This window comes from Fomitopsis serialis (assembly GCF_022376445.1).
Source record: "Fomitopsis serialis strain Sig1Antser10 chromosome Unknown B0H18scaffold_30, whole genome shotgun sequence".
In the NCBI taxonomy this organism is placed as follows: Eukaryota; Fungi; Basidiomycota; class Agaricomycetes; order Polyporales; family Fomitopsidaceae; genus Fomitopsis; species Fomitopsis serialis.
Window position 1 is genome coordinate 378,038 of NW_025954990.1, and position 24,799 is coordinate 402,836.

The 24,799-nt window shown below is 55.1% G+C and overlaps 8 protein-coding genes across 8 annotated transcripts; 2 read left to right on the top strand and 6 right to left on the bottom strand.

Annotated features, from left to right (window-relative positions):
- Positions 1–2,462: 2,462 nt before the first annotated feature.
- Positions 2,463–2,942, bottom strand: B0H18DRAFT_847960 (uncharacterized protein; the record flags this gene model as incomplete). Its single annotated transcript, XM_048039573.1, has 1 exon — positions 2,463–2,942. A coding segment is annotated over one exon (480 nt), but the record flags the coding sequence as incomplete, so codon positions are not given.
- Positions 2,943–3,684: 742 nt separating this feature from the next.
- B0H18DRAFT_1005691 (uncharacterized protein) lies at positions 3,685–5,874 on the bottom strand. The gene is made up of 4 exons (XM_048028594.1): positions 5,685–5,874; positions 4,616–5,630; positions 4,091–4,556; positions 3,685–3,999 (listed from the first exon to the last, which is right to left on the bottom strand). The coding sequence occupies exons 2-4, from the start codon at positions 5,622–5,624 to the stop codon at positions 3,951–3,953; spliced, it is 1,524 nt and encodes a 507-aa protein (XP_047893881.1). The 5' UTR covers positions 5,625–5,630; positions 5,685–5,874; the 3' UTR covers positions 3,685–3,950.
- A 5,118-nt stretch (positions 5,875–10,992) lies between these two features.
- B0H18DRAFT_1118867 (carboxylesterase) lies at positions 10,993–13,206 on the top strand (the record flags this gene model as incomplete). The annotated part of the gene is made up of 5 exons (XM_048033857.1): positions 10,993–11,207; positions 11,263–11,442; positions 11,492–11,593; positions 11,645–11,733; positions 11,798–13,206. 5 exons carry the CDS (start codon positions 10,993–10,995, stop codon positions 13,204–13,206), a joined length of 1,995 nt encoding a protein of 664 aa, XP_047893882.1.
- A 375-nt stretch (positions 13,207–13,581) lies between these two features.
- On the top strand, positions 13,582–15,865 carry B0H18DRAFT_333733 (uncharacterized protein). Its single transcript, XM_048037649.1, has 5 exons — positions 13,582–13,922; positions 13,984–14,053; positions 14,100–15,155; positions 15,217–15,696; positions 15,754–15,865. Exons 2-4 carry the CDS (start codon positions 13,999–14,001, stop codon positions 15,657–15,659), a joined length of 1,554 nt encoding a protein of 517 aa, XP_047893883.1. The 5' UTR covers positions 13,582–13,922; positions 13,984–13,998; the 3' UTR covers positions 15,660–15,696; positions 15,754–15,865.
- Positions 15,866–16,754: 889 nt separating this feature from the next.
- B0H18DRAFT_933026 (kinase-like protein) lies at positions 16,755–18,434 on the bottom strand. Its single transcript, XM_048041746.1, has 6 exons — positions 18,148–18,434; positions 17,756–18,087; positions 17,590–17,709; positions 17,425–17,543; positions 17,201–17,372; positions 16,755–17,144 (listed from the first exon to the last, which is right to left on the bottom strand). The coding sequence occupies exons 1-6, from the start codon at positions 18,387–18,389 to the stop codon at positions 16,960–16,962; spliced, it is 1,170 nt and encodes a 389-aa protein (XP_047893884.1). The 5' UTR covers positions 18,390–18,434; the 3' UTR covers positions 16,755–16,959.
- A 168-nt stretch (positions 18,435–18,602) lies between these two features.
- B0H18DRAFT_1005721 (uncharacterized protein) lies at positions 18,603–20,763 on the bottom strand. Its single transcript, XM_048028595.1, has 5 exons — positions 20,734–20,763; positions 20,562–20,636; positions 19,612–20,508; positions 19,047–19,555; positions 18,603–18,990 (listed from the first exon to the last, which is right to left on the bottom strand). The coding sequence occupies exons 3-5, from the start codon at positions 20,474–20,476 to the stop codon at positions 18,967–18,969; spliced, it is 1,398 nt and encodes a 465-aa protein (XP_047893885.1). The 5' UTR covers positions 20,477–20,508; positions 20,562–20,636; positions 20,734–20,763; the 3' UTR covers positions 18,603–18,966.
- Positions 20,764–21,191: 428 nt separating this feature from the next.
- B0H18DRAFT_333792 (uncharacterized protein) lies at positions 21,192–23,092 on the bottom strand. The gene is made up of 5 exons (XM_048037650.1): positions 22,857–23,092; positions 21,938–22,781; positions 21,415–21,888; positions 21,309–21,363; positions 21,192–21,254 (listed from the first exon to the last, which is right to left on the bottom strand). The coding sequence occupies exons 1-4, from the start codon at positions 22,872–22,874 to the stop codon at positions 21,323–21,325; spliced, it is 1,377 nt and encodes a 458-aa protein (XP_047893886.1). The 5' UTR covers positions 22,875–23,092; the 3' UTR covers positions 21,192–21,254; positions 21,309–21,322.
- A 1,388-nt stretch (positions 23,093–24,480) lies between these two features.
- On the bottom strand, positions 24,481–24,790 carry B0H18DRAFT_1118870 (uncharacterized protein; the record flags this gene model as incomplete). The annotated part of the gene is made up of 3 exons (XM_048033858.1): positions 24,481–24,616; positions 24,671–24,718; positions 24,774–24,790. 3 exons carry the CDS (start codon positions 24,788–24,790, stop codon positions 24,481–24,483), a joined length of 201 nt encoding a protein of 66 aa, XP_047893887.1.
- Between the last annotated feature and the right edge of the window lie 9 nt (positions 24,791–24,799).

Below are 24,799 nucleotides of genomic sequence, written 5' to 3' on the forward strand. Positions count from 1 at the left end.
TACCTGTCCGATGACACCAGCGAGAGGCAGGCAGAAGGCCCTCGATGTTCCCGACTTCAAGGCAATGATGCGTGCGCGGGTGGGCGTAGTATGCAGGTGGTGTGCGGGGTGGTTGGGCGGGAGCGCGTGGGCGCGGTATGCAGGCGGCGGGCGTGGTATGCAGGGCGCGGGCGGCGCAGGATGCGGGCACAATAAATGTATTATTCTTCTGGCAGCTAGTGCAATACAGGAGCATCTAGTAATATGCCCGGATCTGCTCCCAGCTGCATACGAGTGATTTTCACGCTCAGAGCAGCTCCGAGCAGTTTGAAATATGCAAAAAGTCTAAATTTCTTGCTCCAGGCTGCTCTGAGCTGCTCGCAGATGCTCTTTTGACAGCGGCCCCACCGAGCATCTCAGAGCATCTCAGAGCATCTATCAGCAGATGCGTTTTCTACTGGGCTTCATCGTTCGAACGCTTACGCTTCGCACGCCCACAGGTGGATGCTGCAGCTCTAGCACGCTGGAAATCGCTGTCTAATATCTTGGCCATTGCGCTGTAGGATCCCCGTCGTTAGCCATCTAAGATTCCACACTTCGCCGCGCTCGGGAGGCTTCTAAGTTCTATGATACACCGCGAAGGTAACGAGTCGTAACCGAGGACGACTCGCCAGGTTCCCGTCATCTCGTGCTCACCTACAACATTGTTTCTGGCTTTCGTTCTGCGACCCATCCGCGTATTCTCGACAGCTCAATAGCGGAGACTTGCTCGCGGCTGCTTTGACAAACGGCGGCGGAATCGGACGACTTGGTTAATGGAAGGAGATATGCTACTCCTACAGCGTCGCCATCCAGTTGGTTCGCATGACTCGGACAAGCTCTCTGCCCAGGATGCACGGGAGAGCGAACGCCGTGCGGTGCAGCACTACTGAACAAAAGCTGGCCATAGTGGCAGTCGCCTCGATCTTGCCCGCGTCGTCGACCGCATGCTAGCAGTGCCTAATTGATCTCAGCTGCGTGGGTTGGGTGAGGAGCGTTGTTCTATCAGGATGCGGATTGACGGATGTACGGTGCGTCGTGGGTTGCTCGCGATCAATCGCATCTGAGTATGATCTGACTCTAGTCTACCCCGTCGGCGGTCGCGCGTCGCATGGTGTGCTGAGGATCTTGGTGTTAACTCGTATATCATTCGCCCAGCGGACCGCACTACGTCTTACAGCCCAATGAAGCACGAAGTGGTATAGCCAAAATGACCCCAAGCCGATCCTTAACGCGACATCTAGACGGGAGCGGAACAGTGGGCTAGTACAATGAGTATGTTTCGATGAGGTGAGTAGGCCCACCTACGACAAAGGAGCGAATTACTGACTTCATCGACGTGTATGTTATTCGCGACGTCTCAACAAAGCATCACTAAGGTCGCGATGTACATGTATGACTGCAGTTGCCTTTGCTGTGCCACGTATCCTTGCGGGGCATGGATATATGCGCCGGAAGTTGATGTGCCACCGCAAGAGCCCCTGCATGTGTCAATACAGGCATGTAGATACGGCGAGTCCTGCTTCAATTCGTTAAGTCAGTCAATGTCCGGCGGGTGGCTTGCACGAGATACGCACTACGGGTAAGCCTTGCAGAGACTCGAGGCATACGCTTCTTCACGGTCACGCCTGAGTCGTGTAGTACGAGACGTTGACTATACCGCGATTATCCCATGGCGTGAACAATCGCCGGCATATAGGGACGATCGCTCTGGCAAAGTCGTCCGCCGACTTGTAATCATCAGGCATATGGAACACCTCGACCTTGACGCCGACGTCCGTCAATGCGACGAAGTACGGCCGAACCAGGACCTCGTGTAGGCTCCGCGAGTCTGAGTCCAGCTTCTCGTAAGAGTGGCTGAGCTCTTCCTCACTTAGACGGCTGGAGAATTCGAACCTGAGGTGGACTGCGATGTCCTCGAGCTGGTGGCTCCGGATCGTGGAGAAGGCCGCGCGCAGCTCGTTTGCCGCGTCTGGCCAATCTGAGTCCTCTACGGACGAGCCAAAGTGGAAGTTCAGCTTCAACGCCAAGTGACGTAAGGCTGTGTTGTGCGCGAAACTGCAAGGAGAGTGATCTGGAAGATTCGTGAGTACTGGAAGTTGAGCAGGCGGGGCGGGGAGAGGTTGCTGACCATGAAGCCACAAATAAATTTCACCATGGAAGGATACCAGAGACGGCCCGCTTGCCCCGAGGAGTCGATCGACTTGCTTGGTTGCAAGCTCCCTGATAGCATCCAACGGAGACGAGGCGTCGAAGTCCATCACCAAAGCGAGAAGGGAAGTGCAGAATTTCGAGGATACAAGCCAGGTGACAATTGGATCGAATGACTGTATGTGGCCATCGTGATACCCACGTAACTTTAGTCGCCTGAGCCGAATTTCGGGATGAGTTACGAGAGCGATGTTCCGGAGTGTTGCACCAGAAAACTGCGATTGCACGAACGTTACATTTTCCAAGGCGAGGTCTTCCAGACTCGGAAATGCACAGACAATCCGTCGTAGCTGAGCAGTGCTGCTCAGCTTGACAAGACATAGATGCAATGACGTGAGATGTTGGAACTGGCGGAGGGCGAGATAGAAACTCGGATGCATAGCAGGACGCAAGCTCCGACGAATCTCGAGCACCCGCAAGGCTGGTAAAGCTTGTGCGAAGACAAGAGGAAGGGCGTCCAGAAAGGGTATATTCGAGTCGCTGGGTCGGTAGCGTCCGATGACCAGTTCGTGCGTATACGCAAGCCAATGCGAGATGCGAGGCGACGTGCGGAGCTGCGTCGTCAACAAACCATAGCTTGCACGCGACTCGATGATGACGGTGTGATAGAGACTCTGACTGGCACGAGGATACCATGCCCGGCAAACCAATGTCGCAGAAGGTAGCATAACCCGATCCGAGTGTTCAATGATGTTTTCATATATCTCGATAGGAATGCGGTTGGATAGGGCAGTGGAAAGGGACCGTCCTTCGTCGTATGCAGCGTGGCCTTCGTCTTCAGACAGGTCGGTGACAAGTGTTTCGCCTTGACTGTGCACAGTATGGTCTTCGCGTTCGTTGTGTGAAGCGCCTCTTCCGTCCGTCGGCGTACGATGTTTCTTCGACATTGGTACACGGAAGAATGAACGAGCCCGTAGGAGGGATCTGGAAAACCCGTTGATAATGTTTTCCCTGCGACTAGGGGGCGCATCGGGCAGAGGGCCCATGTTCTGCATCACCTGGCACTTGCAAGCGTAAGTCATCCGAATGGTCAATAAAGCGTTAGAGAAGATATACTAGTACGCACGTGTTAACCTGGGAGAACGGGAGACGGGGCAGGTCCTGGTCAGGCTGTTCAGTCGACGTGTTTATGAGGCTCGACATACAGAGCACTGCCGCGTACCTGAATTACGTGTGACAGGAAGGACAAAAGGGCCGTTGACATGACAGATGCCTTCAGGCGCCTTTTGTGGTCGTCCCAGGAACGACTCGGAGTCTGCAGTAAGTCGCACACAAATTTGGCGACATATAGTGGGATAGATGAGAGATGTGCAACCTTTCCGATGCCCGCATCACGCGCCTCTGGGAAGCGGCGACCTAGTAATTTGTTTTAAGCCAGGAAGCCGCACCCAAGGGAGGCCTTGCGACAGGTAGCAGGTAACACGGCGCGCAGGTCTGATATGCCGGCGAGGTTGACTCAGCGATGTTTTCCTGTCATTCGTTGAGCATATTGGGACAAATACAATGCGAGAATCGGCAAGCGCCACCATAATAGCAATAAATGTCCGTGCGGCCAACGCGACGAAGGGCAACGTGGGCGTACAAGTGAAAAAGGTATTCCTCCAGACCGGCGAATAAGGAGCGTGCCAAGTCAGTCCAACTGGCGATCGGGGTGCGCGACTTACATACGTCGGTCGTCCGTCAGGGTCCCGGTGGATGGATGATATGATACATTACACCGTTCACGATCGTACGCAGGAGTGATTCAATATGACGCGTGGGTCTTGTTTGCTGTATGACAAGCGCAACGTAAGCTAACATTCTACCGGGAGGTGGAGGACGACACCCACCGGCGCCCAGTCGAGGTATAGCGTACACTCACTTGGCTAGTCCAACGCCTCGGAGGGTGTAGGAGATGTTGACTATTCCGCGGGCGTGCCATGGCATGAACAGCTGCTGCAATTCGGGGACCAGCGCTCGGGCGATGTCGTCCACCCACTCCTGGCTGTGTCCTCGTCTATTGTACACAACGTCCATCCGGACATCGACGTCCCGCAAGATGGCGTAGTACGGGTAGCCCATGATTTCGTGTAGGCCATACCACTTCATGACGAGCGCTGCATGCGATCGGTTGAGCTTCACCGTGTGCAGACCGTCGTCGAGCTGGAGGCCGACGTAGAACACGATAACGATACGTTTGAGCTGGTAGCTTCGGACCGTAGAGAGTGTGGCATACAGTTCGGTGGCTAATGTTGACCGGTCGGCGTCGTTGGGCTCGAAGGCCAGCGTCAACTTCAAGGTCTGCAGGGCTGTGTTGTGAACTAGGTTGCAGAATTCCCGAGGATGACCTGTGAAGTGCGCTATCATTAGTAGCTGACAGATCCCAGAGGCCATGGGGTTCATTTACGGATGCGACCACCAAAGCGGCTACTGAAGGTAGTCAGATACGACCCACTTGCGCCGAGCAGTCGATCGACTTGCTCGCATGCGAATGCGTGGTCATTCGCTGACGCAGGGGAGATGTCCGCGGTCAGTATATGAAGGTGAATACCCGAGGATTCGAGCCAGTGGGATATGTGTTCAAGAGCGCCCACCGGATCGGTAGAAACCTGCGAGTCGTCAACATGGAGACCAAGCTCTTTAAGATGGAGGTTGGACCTGGTCTGGGGAGGGTATCGCGATCTGCGACTGGTAGAATGATAGCGCATGAAGGCCACATTGCTCAAGGCAAGTGCTTCCAATTGCGGAAACGCGTTGACGATCCGTTGCAGTTGGTCGGTGCTTCGCAGAGTGACAGCAGACACGCGCAACGACACAAGGTGCTTGAACTGATGAAGGGCGATATAGAAAGTCTGGTGCATGACAGGACGCAGGGCTTGACGGATGTCGAGTACTCGTAGCATGGGTAGTGTGTTGACAAAGACGGCAGGCAGGGCATCCAGAAAGGGAGCGCTTCCTTGCTTCGTGTCGTAGCTGTCCACGACTAGTATGCGTGTTGCGGTTAGGCGTTGCTTGACACGAGACGACGTACGGAACTGTTCCACCAGCAAATCGTAGCTTGCGCGCGAATTGAGCTCGACAGTGGCATAAAGACTGCGCAGAGCGCAGCGGTGCCATGCCCAGCAGACCAATGCCGCGGTGGGCAACGCGGAACGATCCATGTGACCGATGATATAGACGAAGACATCGAGAGGGATGCGGCCACAAAGCGTCAGCGATAAGAAATCGTGTGGAGAGTGTGCGACACAGTTGCTCCCAGCGTCCTCAGAGCCTCCGTCTGGCTGAGTGTAGAGAAATATGCGCTGAAGTCGAGGCCTTAACGTCCCTGGGCAAGGGGTCCGGACAAGCGATCCTTCACCTTCAGACAACCCGCTGAGAGGTGGCAGTTCGGTAAATTGAATGCTGTCACTTTCCATTGCCACCTAGGTGACAGGATTGAGCATATCGCAGTAAATTGTAGGGTGGGACGTACCTACCAACCAGTGAATGTGATGGTCGAGGCGATAGCTGCAGCGTCGCAGCAACGAGGCAGAGCATTCGTTCGGTGGTTTTTGAACCGCCCAGACCCTATTTGCGCGTGGAGATACTGACCCAGCATAACTTATCCGCTAATATGCCACTGTCAGTCGGTGTCATTCCGACTCGGTGAGCCTGAGAGTAGTGAATCTGCAAGCAATGCAAATCTAGAGCTGAACAATCCCGGGCGTAGAGGAGCGGTATGTACTACATACCGTGACCGTGTACGGTGTGGAGTCCAAGTTGAAGCCCAGTGGAAATCAGACCTGCTGGGAGATGCTCCAAGCTGCTCTGAGCTGCGCGGTGGGGCCGCTGTCAAAAGAGCATCTGCGAGCAGCTCTGAGCAGCCTGGAGCAAGAAATTTAGACTTTTCGCATTTTTCTAGATGCTCGGAGCTGCTCTGAGCGTGAAAATTACGCGTATGCAGCTGGGAGCAGATCCGGGCATATTGCTAGATGCTCCTGTATTGCACTAGCTGCCATAAGAATAATACATTTATCGTGCCCGCATCCTGCGCCGCCTGCGCCCTGCATACCGCGCCCGCGCGCCCACACCCTGCATACCGCCCGCATACCACGCCCGCCGCCTGCATACCACGCCCACACGCTCCCGCCCAACCACCCCACACACCACCTGCATACTACGCCCGCCCGCTTCCTACGTACCGCACTCGCGCCCGTTTCACGCCTTCGTCTCACTCGCATACGCCGGCCACTTGCCGACATTTCCGAGTCTTGGCAGTTGCGCTTCACTTCACCTCGGATTTCTTGCCTTGATTCACCAACGCGACCGGCTCCTGCTGATTCAGTTCAATCGAGCTCGCACACACCTTGTTCGCCTTACGAATCGCGATGTGTGGCGGCGGCAGCTGGTACTACCTGTTCGCCATCTCGTCGAGTGCTACACGACCTGTGGGGTCGAGCACGATGCCAACACTGTTGTGACTCGTCGGGCGCTGATGTTCTCTGGCTGGGGCTCGGACCTGCCCTGGCAGCCCAATAACACTCCCAGGACGACTACCCAGCCGGCTTATGGACTTGCGCTCACCAGGGAACGACTGCTCGTAGTCGTGCGAAATCTCCTCCACGGGCAAATTTCGATGGACCTACATTTGACGGCGGGAGCATGTGCTTCGGGTACGGGTTTGGCGACGTCGAACGCCAGTCGGACGCTGGCAGCGCGCCGGCGACGATCTCCGCGGAGCGACGATAGTCGACCGAGTTCCTGCGACCACTCCGGCTCGATCCGTCTGGCGGCGGCGACAGCTTGTTCGCCGTGGCGTCCCGCTTCGTTGGCGACGGGCTGGAATTCGGATACGCGCCCTGTGGCTGGTACTGACTCTGCCGCCGTGTGCTGCGTCTTCCTGTTTGAGCGCGACCATCTGCTGGGCGAGCGGATCGTCGTCTTGCCCGACGTCGAGCGGCGCGGCTATTTTGCTGCAGCCCCTCTGTCTTCGCGGGTCGCGTGAGGGATCCACAGGATAAGCCCGCTCGCCGATCTTCAGCATCGTCTCTGCAGTGGGGTCAACGGGCGGGCGAACACAGACGGGCGAGCAAGTGCAGAGATGGGCGAGCAAGTGCAGAGACGGGTGAGCAAATGTAGTGACGGGTAAGTGAGTGTAGAGACAGGCGGGTGAGCATAGAGAGATGGGTGGGCGAGTGTAGAGACGGGCGGGCGAGCATAGAGAGATGGGCGAACAAAGAAATGGGCAAGCGAAGAAATGGGCAGGGGTGCACAAACACTTACGGGACGCAGATCGCGTTGCTCGGCGCGCCAGCGATCCTTACAACGACGTTCACGGGTCTCGCGCGAATCATGCCAACGGATGGATGAGCGGGTCGGTGAGCGGGCGCCGGGTGAGTCAACCAGTTAGGGAACGAACGGGCAAGTGGGCAGTCAGCTAAGGTGTGAATGAGACATGCGGGCAGGATGCCAGGCGAGCAAGAAGGTGTGCGGTCAGGCACTTGAAGAAGGCGCGTGGCAAGTCACAAAGATGCGTGGGCGAGCGAAAGACGCGTAAGCGAATGAGACGTGCAATACACTGGCAGGAGGGCGAACGGGCGGACAAGTGTGTAGTCAGGTGGAGAAGTGAGCAGGTAAGCGCAAGGCCGCCACGGCAGGCGGGCAGTAGACAAGCAGCGGGCAATTGAACAAGCTAGGTGATGGTGGTGGTAAGAGCCTGAGAGAGAGGGGCGAGGGCAGGAAGACGACGACGACGGCCGTCGCTGCAATGAGATTACGTCATACCAGAGTGGGCGGGAATATCACTGCTATAAGTAATGCGCATCGCGCGGTGCGACCGTAAGTGCTTAACGCAAGGGGGCAGACTCGACAGCGGTATCGTTAGGCTACAGCCCCAAGTCAGAAGCAAAAGACACTAAGCTCTAATGATATTATGAGTTAACTCGTGGAGAAGCTGTCATTTAGTGACTTTACTGTAAGCCGTCAGCAGCTCGGAGCAGATTCGAGCAGATTCCGACGACGCGCGCAGCTCAGAGCAGCTCCGGGCATCTCCCAGCAGATGCGCTTTTCATCGGGGTTGAAGTTGCACACACGCATCCCCGTGACGCATCACGCGTGACGACTTGTGACAACTGGACTTCGGACGCCCTGGCCCGGCGGTGCCCGCCTTTGAAACGCTCATCCTTACCCGCTCTTAAGTTGCGCTCCTATCTATCTGGCTACTGGACAGTGGACGTCTCATAGGCACAGTATACTTCTCTACAGGCACTGGTCTGTCTGAAATTTCCGCCGCCTGGAGCCGACTCGCAGGAAGAGGGCCCGAGAGCCACCTCGGCTCAATGTCTACGAACGGAATCATACGCGTATACCTCTCTATGTCTCCATATGACACTCGTCGTGCGAGGCATTAATGTCACGATGTACAGACTAGCCATCTTGGCGGATGACGGCCTTCTGTCGACCACTCCGTATCTGCCTCTCAACGTGGTGTTGAGCCAACCTGAAGTCCTTCATCTGCACTCTGACGTGAGGCGAAGAACCGAATCTCGGCGTGGATTGTGTTTGACCCCGACGAGGTCAAGTCGGGTTAGAAGAACCTTTGGTCAGCAAGCTCAAATCCGAATGGGTGGCGTGAGCCTTACAGACGAGGACGATGGATCACTTATCGACGGGACGTGGTCGTGGGCGGCGTTTGAATGGGCTTCGACGGACGTCTCTCTCAACGCGAATCCGGAATCGCGCTGAAGGAGACTCCGAAGAGCATTCAAGTTTGAGCAAGTACAGGCAGGCGACTGTCATTTGACTGTCTCGAGCGTCGAGTAACTATTTGCATAGTTTTGGACGTATGTCTTCGTCGTCATTATGTATACCATTTTAGACTGTTAATCATATCCACTAGGGAACTCCGCGCTTGTGATGCTCTCGGATTTCGAGCGGTGACGGATCCCGGGACCCCACTCTGGCTATCCCAAATCGGACGAGCATGCGCGAAGAAGACACCCCGCCCCAAGAGCCGCGCCTTATCTGCGGATCTCTAGTCAGCTGTCTAGACGGTACGCACCCCAGATCTCCTCCACGGAGCGCGATATCGATATAAGAGCTGGCCACGACGGTGAGGGAACTTCCCTCTCGGACTCTTCCCATGCTGCATGAAGTTCCAGCAGAACTTTGCGCTACTTTGACTGTGCATATGCGCGGGTGCGTTTCCGGAACTCGGTGGGCAGCGGATTGGTAGGCCTATCGGTCTTTGGGGCGTCAGCGTGCTACTGCTTCCAGCTGCGGGCCCTAGTCTAGGTTTTCTCTGCGCCGTGTACTGGGTTCAGCTTGGCTGTCTGTGAATCGGTACTGTGTCTCGCCCCGGGAGGAAGGATCGTGACGCCGCGTATGTTCTGTTCGGCCGAAGCAAACTTTCGAGGGTGTCCACTTCGCGGGCCAGACAAATGCTCCGAGACGAAGGGCAATCGAGATGCGGTCCTCTGGCTCGGACGATTGCAGGTGGTGTCGGCCCTATCGCACGTCGCGCACCGACATTATTGGTTTATCAGGTGAGCAGTGCACCAGGCTACCATGACGGCAATGACATGCTCACGTCGATCCAAGGTCTTTCCGCATCTGTAACCGGCATGAACGAAGGCACGCGGTTTTGTGAGTACGGGAGTGATCAGCTGCCCGCACCGGCCGTACCGAAAAGGCAGCGCGCCATGGAGATTCACTTCGTCACGGCATTACGTCTTCCGTTTGCACAGGCGTTGCCATGTGCGTCCTTCAGGTAAGTCTTTGCCTTCCTTGACCTCACCGTTACACACGTCCTGACTACGTCCGCGCAGGCTGGTGCGGGGCTGCACACATGGGTTGTGGTGTATTCCTACCTTTGTATGGGCCGTGTACCGTAGCAATACATGCTTGTACTCGTGCATGACATCGTTGACTGCGTGCGTAAGACGGTGCCGCGAACAATTCTGCGCAATTCGCGGCCGTGTGGTGAGTTCTTATTACGATGTCTCTTCACTTATCATACAAACGCCGTCCAGACTCCCAATTGTGGCCGAGATCATCAGTATGGAAGGCTAACCTTGGCGAATACAGCCTCCAGGGCCACCCATCAAGCTACGCTATCGGATTGATATCGAGGACGTGCAAAGAAGCTATATGTTACGAACTGCACGGGCGACGAAACTCCCATTGGGCGACATTAAGTAGGTTCGCTCCTGCGGCAGCTTGCAAGATGAAGCACACCTATGATTGTCGGGAAGGAGAGTACGTACAGCACGCTGTTTTGTGGACTGTGTCACTTGATTCCGCCCGTTTTTCTAGACTGAAGTGCGCTCAGGCTGAACCTATGTACGCGCCAGACGTGACCTCGGGGGAACTCGGATTTGCACCAAACCGCGGGTGGACTCAATAATGACCGCGAGCGTGGACAGGCGTGGACAGGGGCGTCATGCTGATGTCAAGCATGGTCGAGAAGGGTCTGCAGCTGCGTCCCATGGCCCCTTCGCCCGTTGCGCCGAGCGTTCGAGTCGGTTCGCCCGCTGGTCCCGGCAACTTCCGAGGCACCTGGACCGACGCACCAGTGCGGGGCTTGCCTTTCGCGGCGCACCCGTCCAGTTTTCAGCCTCCCCGCATTCGGACGGATCGATGTGCGCGTGCTCGACCGTCTTGCGCAGGTACAAATCCATGTCCAGGCGTGCAGGCTGGGGCCCCGCACCTGTTGCACCTCCCCGCATTGCCCGTTCGCGACCACGCTGCCCCTGTCTCTGAGCCTCCTGGCTTCACGCGCACTGGCACTCGCTGCAAGCACCAGCAATGATTGCGAAGGTTCCTGCGTTGGACTTGGAAGAGCCTGTCGTCCTCCATGAGGACCTCGCGACGACATTCACCGGAGTCGTCCATCCCGTTTCCACTGCTGAGGCGCCCGTGCACCAGTATCGCGGGATCCAGTACGCTAGCATACCTGCGCGCTTCCGTCAGTCGAGGTTAAACACCATCTACCCTCTCCTGACGGATGCCAGTCACTACGGGTGAGTTCAAGATGGCTGTGTGGGCGAGCCGTACGCTGATTCTGGTCTGCTTTAGTCCTATCTGCCCGCAGCCAAGACATCCAGGCGCGGACGCACAACTCTTTGGCATATCTGAGGACAACATCCCTGTCCAAGTCCTCAAACAAAATGAACTCGATTGTCTAAACCTTAATATAACCTGTCCTGGCGACGCGACCCCAGAGTCGCGTCTGCCTGTCATGCTTTGGATACACGGGTACGTGCACGCGACTTAACCTACCTTACGCCTTCTCATCGTCTTGCAGGGGCGGAACCCGTGGCTCGGGTTCAAAATGGGTCTACGACGGCGGCGCCTTCGTGCAAAAGAGCATGCTCATTGGCAAGCCAGTGATCATGGTCACCTTCAAGTGTGTACAGTCCTTCCCCTCTGTATTGCAGGTGTTCATGTGATCTCGCAGCTATCGGCTTGGTCTGCTAGGCTTCGCTGCCAGCCCTGCTCTGCGCGAGGACAACAAGGCCGCAGGCGACGAGGGCGTCGGTAACTACGGTACGCATGTCTCTGTTCATCGTCATGCATAGCGACCCCGCGTCTGACATCATTCATTCAAAAGGCCTCCGTGACCAGCGCCGAGCGCTAGAGTGGGTTTACCACTTCATCTCAGCATTCGGCGGCGATCCCTCGAATATCACGCTCTTCGGCGAGTCAACAGGCGCCGCCGACATTCTCTGCCACCTCCATTCTGCCGCAAACGAAAAGCAGCCTCTCTTCCGGCGCGCCATCGTTCAGAGCGCCAACATGGATCTCGAGCTTCCGACCGTCCACACCGCGGGCTGGCACATGTCCAGATACATGGCCGCGTTGCACGTGCAGAGCGTCGACGAGCTCCGCGCCCTAGAAGCGGAGAAGCTCGTCGCGCTCGGTGGGAGCGTGCGCGCCGTCGACGACGGCGTGTTCTTCCACAAACACTTCTCGGGCTCTCTCGTCCCTGAGGCTGAGCAGCCAGCAGAACACCGACGCGGCCGACCGCACCATCCCCCACACAGTTACACCCACAATCACCTACGCCTCCCCTCCCGTTCTCGATCGCGTGCGCGTCACACGCCCGTGTCGGCGCACCACCAGCCGCTCCTCATCGGCGACTGCAGCGACGAGGCGCTCCTCTGGGCGCGCCCCGCCTCAAATTGGTCCGCGACGGCGCTCGAGCGGCGCGTGCGCGCGGTCTGCCAGTCGCTCACGAAGGCGAGCGCGCTCCTCCGCGCGTACGACATCCACCCGCACGCGCCGCCAGAGGAACTGCACGCGCGCGTGCTCGAGCTCATCAACGACGCGCGCTTCGCGTGGCCGACGGAATGCGTCGCTGCGCATGCGCGACGCGAGCGTGGCGGGCGCGGCGTGTACCGCTACGTGTTTGACCAGGAAGGACCCGGGCGCGCGGTCCCGCATCATGCAGTGGATCTGGTGTATCTCTTCGATAATGTCCCGTTGCCGACAGTCGCGTCGCAGAGCCCTGCGCAGCTCATGCCGGAGCACTTTGACTCGGACTCCGACGACGAAGACTCCCCGAGGCAGCTCTGCGGCGAGCATGCCTACATCGAAGTCCACGAGCACGTCGCCGTACACGGCCACGCGCTCGCGCCGTGCCTCGCGAGCCTGAGCGCGCTCACGCTCGACGCGGAGACGGACAGTGGTGCGTCTGACTCGGACATGTCGACCGACAGCGGGTTCGCGGACGACTGGGGCGTGCCCGTCGTGGACGACTACGCGTACTCGCGCGTGCGCGACGCGATGCAGGCGCGCTGGCTCGCATTCGCGTGGGGCGAGGCGCCGTGGGCGGAGGATAAAGTGTTTGTGTTCGGACCCGAGGGCGAGACGGGCGAGCGGTCGATGAGCATTTTCGAGGGACGGAGGAGGGCGAGGGTGTGGAGGGAGGTGTTGGAGCCGCTCGGGATGCAGCTCGTGCAGAAGGTCGGCGCGGAGCTTGCGAATGGCCCGGTGGTGCCGGTGAGGGGGCACTGGTGATGAGTGGCCGGTGGTTATTACACCGACGGTTTATGCGTTTGGATCTCTTTGACTTCTAGGGTTTCTTCAATTGGGCTCATCGTTGTGTTGGCATGCATCATCTTACACTCACATCATATCGTCTATGTATTCCACGATCTCTGCATGGACATGTCCGTAACATCCACAATAATGTACTCGCATGTAACATATACGTGTATCTAGTAGTGTAATGCAACTCGGTTCTGATTAAACTTCCAAAGATGCTTGTTTCCGGTGTATATATAAGTAGTTGAGGATTGTGCCGTGCCCTCGGCTTTCAAACTCCGGCGGGTGCCATTGACCGCCACCGCGGTCGACCCGTGTATTATACAGTTCAAGTTGCCTGCATTCCGACCTTCTCCCACAATGATTGCATCGGCTCACTAGTAGGCATGAGCTACTAGTGTAGCGCTTGCTTATATGTGGCCGAAACTGTAGAAGGGCTGAGGTGCGATCATGAACAAATTCAGGCTGCAATCACCGTGTACGTATACCTACTCATTTCGAAGAGTGCAGGAAGGCAGTTTCCGGACTCCGTTGCATGTGGGCCGGTACTAGACCAGTCGGTCAGAGAGCCGCTCCGAGTCTGATCCCACGCGCAGATAGCATGGGTACCACAAGCGTTAAGTATTAGCGGGGTACTCGACTGACAGTACTGCCACGCCGCTGTCTCTCCCTCATACGTCCCCAGACAGGTACGTCTCATTCGATACTCCTGTAAATTGGGGATGCTCGATACTCATGCCAGCCTGGCAGTGGATGTTATACTAGATGATGTCGGACCTTGACGTCAGTTCAGCACCGGTACAGGCTCTCAGTGGAGTTGGTCTGTCCTTCAATTTCGGCGCAAACGTTGCTCATTGCTTGATCAGATCCATCCGACGCTCCCATCCATGCCTTTGGCACAGACGTCGAAACGGTACCCCGCATACTGTATGGCGCAAATAATGACCGCCACGGAGATCGTGATGATGGTGAAGATCACTGTCATCTTCACGCGACCAGACAAATCAGCAAAGAACGGTCTCTCCAAGGCTCCTTGCCGCTGACCCTTTCTGATCGCATCCCAATCGAGACCTTCGAAAACATCATCGACTGGATGGAAAGCCACGCCCTGCTCGCCGCGGCATTAGTCAGTCGGGTCTGGCATCCTCGCGCCGTTCATAACCTCTATCATACCGTGCGTCTCCAGTCACGCAAAGACTTCGACCTTCTGGTTCATCAGCTGCAAACGTCACCTCGCATCAAGCAGAGGTTATCAACCACTCGTGAACTATGTGTTCATCGCGACTATCCTGATCTATTTCATCGCGACTATCGTCGAGCCTGCTTGGAGCAAGGCCTCGACTCCCTAAATCTGGATGTCCTGCCTATTGTCTTTGCCAATTCACTGCCCGCTCTGCGAGTGCTCGACATCGCTGGGTTTTCGCATCCTCCCATGCACCCAACTTTCTACCTTGCATTGTCTCACTTCAAGCACGTTACATCGTTGCGGTTGCATGGCATCATGCTTAGAAACGTTACTCAGCTGCAACAGATCATCTGCGCGCTCCTGGGGCTGAAAGAAGTCGTTTTGGAACTCCTGATACCGATACATCAGTTCTCTGGTACACGATTCCGGACTCCATGTGAAACGCGACTCAAGCGACTCGAAGTCCATGCAGACCCGGCGGACTCAGATGAACTGATCACAAGCATACATCCATTCGATCCAATTATCACCTGGCTTGTAGACTCAGGAGTCTGCAGCTCCCTCTCCGAATTGGTGATATCCCGGGTCTTCAGAGATGATCCCTACCCGGGCCCCTACCCGCGTTACCGCTACTGCTCGAACGGTCTTTTAGCCAAACAAGTTAATCGACTGCTCGAGACGAGTGGGTCATCTCTGACCTCTTTTCGTGGTGATCAAAATGAATTCCGCTTCCGTGGTAAGTTCCCTCTACCGTCTTCGTTTGTCAACCGCCGGCGCTAACTCTTGGACAATCCGAGACTCTCGATCTCCTTTCAGTCTAGTGCACAACACGACTTTAAGTCAATTGATATTGTACCTCTACCCTCGGGCTGGACGGAAGACACGCGCGTGGCAATTGGCAAGCCAGCTGCATGCTATCCTTTACACCGTTCGGAGCCATGAGCTTCGTCACATCGCCATCCATCTCAGGGGCCTGAGCCCCGAGAACCTCAAGGAGCATGACCTCGCTGACACTCCGGCTTTGCGGAACTATCACGACGTCATGGAGAAGCCGTGCTTCCGCGCATTGACGGACGTCCACGTCAAGTTAGAATTTACTTCTAGGCCTCATGCACATGACCTACTCTGCAACGATGCGCACAAACTGGACTACCTCGCGATGTTGACGAAGACCATATTCCGGCCGATGCTCTTACCGTGGCATGATCGTGGTATAGTCAGCATCGATTACGCGGGGTAGAGGATGCTCAGTCGCTCCGCACATAATCCTTGATAATGTGAGTGTACTCAATCTGTCCGCCTGACGCTGACTGAGTCTGCAATGGCTTGCGCAGGACGCATGGCTTATTACGCACAAACACCATCGTATACCATACCTACATCATCTTCACGCCCTCCCCGTCTATCGAAAATCAGACCAACGTGCTCCGGGAGCTACCGAATCCCCGTCGTGTCTATTATGCTGGTGTGCTCATATGCAAGTTACGTTGAATACTCTGCTTTATTCATGTCGCTCAATCCCCATAAGAGTGAGAGCGCAGAAATTCCCAACCCATTAGTGGTTTCCGTACCCAGATAGTGCTTGTATTCTTCGTCACGTCATGCCTTGTCGCATTTGCACTGCCTGACGTGTGAGGCTACGCGTTTCGGCACTGATCCACGCCAACGCGCTATTCGCAACGACGAATGTGAACAAGGCGCCGCGATCCGGCTTTGAGTCTGCGCGAGTTCGTTCAGGCTCATTACGCCGTTCGAGGCCGAAAAGTAGCACAAGGCTACCCGTCTGCATGTGACGTGGGCTCAGCCGGTGAAGTGGATATACAACTGGTCGGCAGCTGGGAAGGAAGGGTAGGAAGCACAACCTTTAACAAGAGTGCTAAGCTAACGAAAAACTTAGCATCGCGAAGCGGGTAGAGCTAGCACGTACATTAAATTTATTGTTAGACGCGTCGCTGCCCATGCACGGTGTCAATGAGCCTGAGTGACGCGGCGTATACCCTTGTATGCCAATCCTTCCAGGGGTTAAGTAGAAGGGGGATTCCGAGTCGGGCTTCCCGTTGGTTGGGACGTTGAAGTCCACCGCACGAGCATACGCCGCGGTCCACGGCCACTCGGAAGCGCTGTCTCGCAAGCCTCAACGCGCTCACGTTCCACGCAGAGACAGACAGTCGCGCGTCGGATTCGGTTATGTCGACGTCGATGTACTGCTGATTTATATATCTGCAACCGGGTGGGCCCACCCTGGTCCGTTATGCGTACTCGCATTGGCTCGTGTTCGCGTATGCTGTGGCACGTATCATCAATCGCGTTTTGGTCTCAGGTTGAACCCTGTAAAGCAAAATCATAGGTTAGCAGCACATGATGGGAGCACGCATACCGTTGGCATTGACTCCGTGTAAGTCTTGTAGGAGTTCACGACCACGGGAAGACTTCAAATGACAATCGCATGGCTTGGGGCTCGAGAAGTAAACGATCTGCATTGTTATGCAGCATCCGGACGTCGTTGTATACACAATGCACATAATGTATCAGACCCAGCGTCAGAGAACATCCTGCATCCACGGATGGGCAAGGAGCTGTGCCGCCGACCACCGCTCTTCTGGATCGATGGTCAACGCATGGAGAAGGAAGTCGACTACCTGTGGTAGCTCTTCGGCTGGATGGCCTGCCCGGGAAAGCAAATCTTCGAGGGTTATCCCGTACGCAGAAGGTCGGAGGAGGTGACCTGAAAGGAAGTCTAGAATTAGGGGTGATCAGGTTCCGAGGACGTGACCGCCTTACCCGATTCATCGAAGTACTGCTTAGCAGCAACACCCTTGGCTACAAAGCTCTGAGGGAAGGGGCCGAGCAGACCGACCATTTGTGAGAGATGTGTTTGCGTGTGGTCCATGCCAGTCTCTTCGTTCTGCCACGCAGGATCAAAGAGAATCGCGCCTCGCGCGAATTCGTACATCTGCAAAGCGGACTAATTAATCTGTGAGTTCGTGCATCGCAAAATGACTTACGAGGCATCCGAAGTTCCAGATATCGGTCTTGGTATCCCATGGTGCACCGATGAGAACCTCGGGGGATCGGAGAGCCAGGGGTTGGATCACCGCGGCCCATTGACGGGATGTCGTGTTCGCTAGAGACAGATTAGAATCAGAACATGCGAATGTCGCAGCACTCACCTGAGCCGAAGTCCGTGAGCTTGTAAGTTGTGCTGAAAAGATCCATGATCTCGATATCCTTCGTAGTCTGGTCCTCTGCGAACCCGATCCCAGTCAATAGTATGTTGTCGCCCTTGATATCTATGACCTGTTTAGTGACCGACGTGACGTAGAAGACATAGCTCACCTGTATGGATGACGCCACACTCGTGCATGTATTGAAGGCCCTGGAGGACCTGCTTTGCTATGCGTTGAACTAATATCAACGGTAGGGAGCTAGGGAAGCTGTGGTACACATCAAGAACGCTCAAACCAAGCGGTTCAAGAATGAGACAGGTGTGTTTGCCAGTCGCCGGCCCGTGATGAACAAAAGAGTCGAGCAATTGACAGACGTGAGGCTTTCCGGGCGAGCTGGATGGACCACTTTGGAGCATGCGCAGGACACCAAGTTCATCAGGACCCTTGTTATTGTCGGACAGCCAAGATACCATGACCTTCATGGCGAATTCTTGCTCTGTTCTGAGAGTCGTCAATGTGCATCGTCAATGCTAGCTTGCATTATAGTGAAACATTACGAGCCTAATATCACGAACAAGCCAAACCGTGGAGTGCGTTCCATGACCCAACATCCTCAGAGCTCGATACTTCTCGTTAAATATCTCACCCTTAGCAACGGGATAGAATTTGGTCTGATCTAGGTCGAGAGGCAGGGGTGTGGACATGCGAGTGATGCGAATCATTGAGCCAGAGTCAGACCGGCGCGCGGACTGATTGGATGTTCCCGATATATAGTCTCGCAGGGAGGAGAAAGCGCGGTACATGGTGACGGCGACCCCACTGAGCGAGCGTACGACGTCGTAAAGGGTAATGAACGTTGAGAACAGAAGCTTCAGCCATCGGCAAGCATATCATGTACTGGCGCTCCCGATGCGGGCGCTTGCCATCTAGTACATACTTGGTCTGAAAAGCTTCCGCGATGGTATGTACTTAGGCCGGCCGCCGTCATAAATGCTTGCGAATGGGAAATAAACCGTGGATGGGAATTGAAAGTAGGGGCTCCGTACGTGCAGACACGATGAAACGAGACTGGTCAGGAATCATAGTAACAATTGCAAGTTCAAGTTGTGCAGCGTCGAGGCTCTCTGTGATGACAAGTCCGTAATTCAGTGGTTTCCCAAAGAGCCTCTCTATCTACATGCTCAACTATCCATGACAGAGGCGGGGCGCATGCATTTTGCGGATTCGACTTCTAGTGGGCCAACATTGATCGTACGCATGGCATCTATGACATCGTACACGACATTTGTGGACTAACTCGACCCGAAAGATCTCCAAATTCTCCGTTGACAGGAGTATAGCGTGACGGATACTGGCCGCAGCTTGCAGTACTTGTTGGCATCACACCAATGTGTTTGCATCTTTCTGTCGAATGCCATATGTTCAACTTCAAGCAGACCCATATAAACGCTCGTACTTACAAACTCCTCCAATTTCCAGAGGTAACATACCTTCGGTGGTTTTTTGGGGACCAATACCGAAAAGCCAGGTCGCTCTTTCGGTACCAATGCCACAAAACCAAACACCAGACGGACATGCAGCCCTGCAAGTAGAGAGCAATGCAGCCGTGACAACAGTGGCCGCACCACCAACGACTTGACCACCCGTGGAGCCCAGTGTTTATTCCCCCGCTCCAGACCGAGAGTCAGGACTATGGAGACGACCAAGTGGGGGTTTCGCTTGTGCAGGAGCGCGAGAGTCTCATCAAATCTCGGCCAATCCATGAATGACCACTGAGGGGCGCCATTTGAAAGCAGTGTCTGAATGATAGGCACGTGGAGAGCCCGCAGACTGTTGGGAGTGCGAGAGAGAAATACCAGAAACGTCGGTGGAAACTTGTAGGTAGGCAAGTCGACGGTTTGAGAGCGAATTAGAACGACACCCAAGAACTTGAGGAGCGAGTGCTGAGATAGATCCATTGTCTCGAGCACTGTCAGGGACACTGGTTGGTTAATCATAGGTGGCAGTCATTGAGAACGTACGTACGGCCCGAATTCGCTGCACAGTGCACTGTGAGTTCCTCCAAGGTGTCCTTCGCTTCGTCCACCATTCCTAGGAACGACGTCTCCTCTGCCCGGTCACTTGACCAGCCCCACACAAATTTCTGGAAGGCGCATTTGAAAGGCGGTTGCCTGAGCACACTTAGCACCCACAAAGGCACTGGGTGCGTCGACGAGGCGATCGACATCTCCCGGATACAGATCTTAGAGTCCGAGGTGGCATTTCTGTTTGCCGGTAATCGCGCGGGCCCATGGAGTAGTAGGCTCTGTAGAGGAGGACGCAATTCCCGCAGATGCAGACATGACACTTGCGGAAAAGCGATGAGAAGGAGTAAGATGTCAGACGCCGAATCCAATGTGGTTGACATAACGTGTAGCGTCTGCAACCGCGGTAAGGTGAACAGTGATTGAGGCGGCTTATCGGGATATTCGTCGTCCAAGGCGTCGCCCGTATGCATCTTGGGCCTACATTTGACATCCACGCCAACCAGCCGCAAGCAATTCACATTGGGCAATGCCGAGAGTACTTCTTCCAGGAGTGGTACATCGGACGCCACGGGATCCTCAGGGACATCGAGATGCAGGCGAACTTCGGTGAGTGTGACATCGCGGACGCATTGCGCCACTCCAGTGCCAGTCGATGAGGATGAATGGATGATGTATTGGAATGCTCTACAGCGATCGACGCCCTTCAGCGAGACCGCTTTGAATAGGTATCGCCGCGTCCTTGGTACCCATGCCCGCTGCGTCAATGCGCAGGCTCGGAGGGTCGGAAAATTGGATGACAGCTCGTCGATGATGTCGTCCCATAGTTCGGGTGGCAGCGCAACGTGTAATGGTTGCGAGCCCATCGCACTAGACAATATACAGGTGCGTGCGCAGCCTCCAGCCAGTTCGTGAGTGCATTACGGATGCGACGGTAAGAGCAGCTCTCACGGAATGTCAGGTCTTTAAGCCGCGGTACGTTCACGTCTTGACCAAGAGTTCGCGCTCAGCGTAGCTGTGCGAGTGCTACAACCAAGGGCCGCAGAATCACCCAAAATTTGGATTCAATCACCGAATTGCATCTGTTAGAGAATATTATTCCCCGCCAGATTGTAGGACATACCTGCGAGGCAGAAGAAGGCAGCGAAACCCTGAGGAGGGAGTTAGAGACCCCTGATCAATCGATCTGATCAAGTGCGGGTCAGTAAAGCTGATGGGCGTTGCATTCACACGATCCTGATTCTAGGTCACGCAATCATGCCTGTGGCGTTCAGTCAGTGTCAAGGCATATGTCTATGCGTGAATATTGCAACCGACGACGCTGCAATGGGCTTGACAGCGCGATACAGACTCACGAAACCTTTGAAATCGGGGAGTGTGCAATGCATCCTGGCTCCGGCATGTGGGCGTCGATGCACTACACCACACCATATCATCGCACTACACGGAGGCATGCTGTGATAACAACAATGGTAGCGATGTCTCGTCAAGAGAACCGTTCCTAGCGTCCGAGTCGGTTCAACCTGATGCATCACCAAGTAATCGCGAGAGTGGCAAGCGTGTTCAGAATTCGAGGAGCATGAAAGAGGCAGAGGATAGGTGGATAACAGGCGACAGGAGTCGACGTTGAGCGTAGACTGCGACCTGCGAAAGGAGTCAGCAGCCCACCGGACGTGTGAGAGAAAGTACTATGCATACCTCATTGTCTCCGTTCAGATACCCAACTGGCCCGTTCGTTGTAGGGCATGCACTGCTGCTCAACAAGGATCAGACAAGGGCTAGATATCAACATAGAGCAGCTTACCGCGCAATGATTCCACGGCATCATGAGGTATAGGAAGCCAGCAGGACAGTCCGGAGTCGTCAAGAGGATGCGTGAGTGGACCACCCCTTACCACCGCTTTGATCATCATGCCCGCAACCAGGCTGTTACGTAGCCGATCCACCAATGGCCCGACGATGTCGGGAATAGTATCTCCGTCGGATTTAGACGACGTGAGGTCGAAGGTAACCCGCAACGCAGGTTTCTTCTTCGCGAGGACGGCTAGAGAGCGATCGAGATCCGGCCAGTCAAAGAACTCCCAGGACATACGCTCCACAAGGGGTACGGGGAGCCTTATGTAGAAGGTTAGGTCGCGCAAACGCCCGAGATGGAGACGAGCCAGGAAGGTCGGAAGAGCGGTGTACGGCTTGCTACCCACGTCGAAGCAACCGTACGAAAATCCAAGAAGAAGGGTTTGCAGGCTGGTGTGCTTCGTCAAGTCGGCCTGTCGCAGGACTAAACAAAGTGAATACAACGCATTGAATCGCGCCATAGATACACTCACACGAGTCGTTCCAGATCATGAGGTGTAGGTATTCGAGAGACTGCTTTGATGACATAATGGCATCGAACATGCGAGGGTCGTCGCCGCCAGCGTAAAAACAGTCCACCTGTCGTAGATGAAGCTCGAATGGATACCGTGATAAACCACGTAGGACGATCGCCGTGTCTATGATACCGGAGGCTACAACGAGAGATGTGATGGTCGTAAGAGCGGGCATACTTGCTGTGTCATTTGCCTTGATATCCAGTGTCGGGTTCTCCAGGTCTAGTGGTTGGTCGATTTGCATGTTCATGAGTACTAGTCTCGTGAGGGACGGAAAGCATGTACAGAGCGTCCAGAAGTCTGCCCAAGTCCTGAAAGACACCATGGAGATACTAAGGCTCGAGATCCAAAATGAAGAGAACAGAGAACCTATAAAGGTAGCATTGATGTCCACCTGTTCATCGTAAGAAGCCTCGGAAACCCAGGCGACGAGTTCGTTGTAGTTGCAGGAGGTCAACTGCAATGAATCGATGTTCGGCAGGTGACGAAACGCCCATCGAGCAGCGTCGCGCCATTCAGGCCGAGTGTATCCATCAGAGCTGAACTTGACAGTCCGGACATAGTCTTGTATGCTGGTGCCTGCCGCTACCGACGACTTCAGAATGGCAACGAAGGAGAGACAGTGATCGATATCTGTAAGGATGACGTTCTCGAAGAGGTGACGACGAGCCCACGGAGCCCACGCCCAGCAAGTCAAGCTGCACGCCGACAGAGAACGACGGTCGTCGCAGAGGTCGTCCAGTATGTTCCGACAAAGTTCCGGTGGGAAGACTGGTATCGACAGTGTCGTCGACAGAGCGCTCTGTGTACGAGGAACCGCATATATGCGTGTTTTTACGTGAGCTCTCGTGAAAGGATAGCACATACAACGACTCACCCGAACAGACGGTGCCATTTTCGCGCCAGAGTCCGACGTAAATCTCCTCCAATGATCTTCTGACGACTCGACTGTTTGAGCACAGCTAGAGCACAAACTTCCGACACAAATCTGAAGCCACGAAGCCTGGTGGTAGGTCCAGTATAAAATAGAACTACGAGCCGGCGCACGCGTGCACTGCGATGCGATAGTCGTTGGGAGACGAGGCAACTTCGCGGAACGGCGACTCGTAATTAGTTGCAGGCGGCCCTCTTCAAGCAGCCACATGGCAAGCGTGCGTGGCTTCAGATTCAGATCGGGGCGGACGTGCCAAACGTATGCCCAACGTACGCGTACTATGCACAGGGTCACTGGCAAATATTGCCAACGTACTATGCCAAGTACTGAGAATATGCTCTCTGTTAGTTGATCTGTCTGATGTGCTCCGTTCAATGGTGCAGTCTAACGCGACAGAGGAGAGCTGTACAGTACCCGAGGCGGGGGAAAGCGAAGAGCCTGTGGCTGAACGGACGTATCGGATCTGCGTAGTTGCAATCCGGCGGAGGGTCGATATCGAGATTGAAATATTGACGTTGGGCAGTCGAGTGAAGGTCCTGTGCAGCAGCAGCGCGTTCCCGTCGTCGTGTAGACCACCCAACCTACACAACAGCTGCCCTGGTCCAGCGATCATCACCAGGTAATCTTCAAATCTTCACGTAATGCGCGATCGTTGACTTTGATACTTAGCTCCGACGAGTCGAGTACGTCTCGAAGGTAGAGACAGCGACGCTGAGAACCAAACCCGATAGCGCGGAAGAGTTGACGACGCGAAAGAAGTACACAGGCTGAACAGGTTAGACTTCAATTCGGAGAGCGGATAGGTCGTCCCGCAACGGGTCGACGACGTATGCCCATATAGCTCCGGCGGGGGCTTGAGGCGATGTATAAGAGGGTTCCTTGACATTCCTGCCGACGCAACGGGTGATAGACCCTGCATATACCAAAGACTAGAGTAAGCAATGGATCGGTTGCAGGTAGACTGAATCGGGCGATGACATACAGTGCCACTGCGTGCCACTGGCCTGGACCGCCGAGTTCGTGAGCCATCGTTAACTTGTAGCTATTGCTGATTGATATCTCCGTAAGTTCAAAGCACATCCAGCAACATCATGATACTTACACCGAGCTGTCCTACCTTCAACCGGAGCAGGAAGAGGACGGGATTATCTTGATTGAGGAGTATCACAATATTTGCACGTTATAACCACATCGCACAGACGCTGGATCTGCCGCCCACGTTCACTTAAGTACATCTCGTACTTACTACGAGAAAGATCCAGGTGGTATCCACTGTCTCAGACTTGGCTAACCGATCCTAGATCGCGATGTCTCGTGTCATTGTTATTGTGAAGGAATCATGTGTGCAAGACTCACACAGCGGAGGGAGCACAAGGCGGCACGTTCTTTAACCGCTGCAACCGAGAGGGTAAGCACAGTATCGAACGTCTGGACAGGAATATAATACATTGCATCTAACGGGACAAAAGCAACGACAGCACGCGTACACGGCAGGATATCTGATGATACAAGTAGTAATGACACACCGCCCTTCTCGTTCGTGTATAGACAAGCGTCAAGATCAGACTTAGCCGATGGCCATAGGGGCATCCACCGCTTCACTGACCTCGCGCAGAGCTGCATCCTGAGGGCGCATCGAGAAGATGACGTCCTTTAGCACTTGCGCGATCAGCCCGTGTTGCGCCTCCGTAGCCAGCTTCTCGCTACGGATGTACATTCGTCAGTCCGGATCCACACGCAAGAGGCGGAAGACTGACCTATCCTTGGCACCCTTCAGCAGCTGGTTCTGGTCCTCTTTTTCTTCTCTTCCTTCTGCTCGCCACCGTCAACATCTGGGATGACCGCGAGCAGCAAACTAACCTTGGCAGCCTTGTCATCTTTTCAGC

Coding starts and splice junctions, on each gene's coding strand:
- B0H18DRAFT_1005721 (XM_048028595.1), bottom strand. CDS start 20,476: ATGGGCTCGCAACCATTACACGTTGCGCTGCCACCCGAACTATGGGAC. Junction 19,556..19,611: donor CTGTGCAGCGAATTCGGGCC/GTACGTACGTTC, acceptor TGTCCCTGACAG/TGCTCGAGACAATGGATCTA. Junction 18,991..19,046: donor TCTGGAAATTGGAGGAGTTT/GTAAGTACGAGC, acceptor GGCATTCGACAG/AAAGATGCAAACACATTGGT.
- B0H18DRAFT_933026 (XM_048041746.1), bottom strand. CDS start 18,389: ATGTACCGCGCTTTCTCCTCCCTGCGAGACTATATATCGGGAACATCC. Junction 18,088..18,147: donor TGGCTTGTTCGTGATATTAG/GCTCGTAATGTT, acceptor GACGACTCTCAG/AACAGAGCAAGAATTCGCCA. Junction 17,373..17,424: donor TCTGGAACTTCGGATGCCTC/GTAAGTCATTTT, acceptor TCCGCTTTGCAG/ATGTACGAATTCGCGCGAGG.
- B0H18DRAFT_333733 (XM_048037649.1), top strand. CDS start 13,999: ATGATGTCGGACCTTGACGTCAGTTCAGCACCGGTACAGGCTCTCAGT. Junction 14,054..14,099: donor ACAGGCTCTCAGTGGAGTTG/GTCTGTCCTTCA, acceptor TTGCTTGATCAG/ATCCATCCGACGCTCCCATC. Junction 15,156..15,216: donor AAATGAATTCCGCTTCCGTG/GTAAGTTCCCTC, acceptor GGACAATCCGAG/ACTCTCGATCTCCTTTCAGT.
- B0H18DRAFT_1005691 (XM_048028594.1), bottom strand. CDS start 5,624: ATGGAAAGTGACAGCATTCAATTTACCGAACTGCCACCTCTCAGCGGG. Junction 4,557..4,615: donor CCGCTTTGGTGGTCGCATCC/GTAAATGAACCC, acceptor CGCACTTCACAG/GTCATCCTCGGGAATTCTGC. Junction 4,000..4,090: donor CGAGGCGTTGGACTAGCCAA/GTGAGTGTACGC, acceptor CTTGTCATACAG/CAAACAAGACCCACGCGTCA.
- B0H18DRAFT_333792 (XM_048037650.1), bottom strand. Junction 21,889..21,937: donor CATGATCTGGAACGACTCGT/GTGAGTGTATCT, acceptor CACTTTGTTTAG/TCCTGCGACAGGCCGACTTG. Junction 21,364..21,414: donor TGCCGTGGAATCATTGCGCG/GTAAGCTGCTCT, acceptor CTTGTTGAGCAG/CAGTGCATGCCCTACAACGA.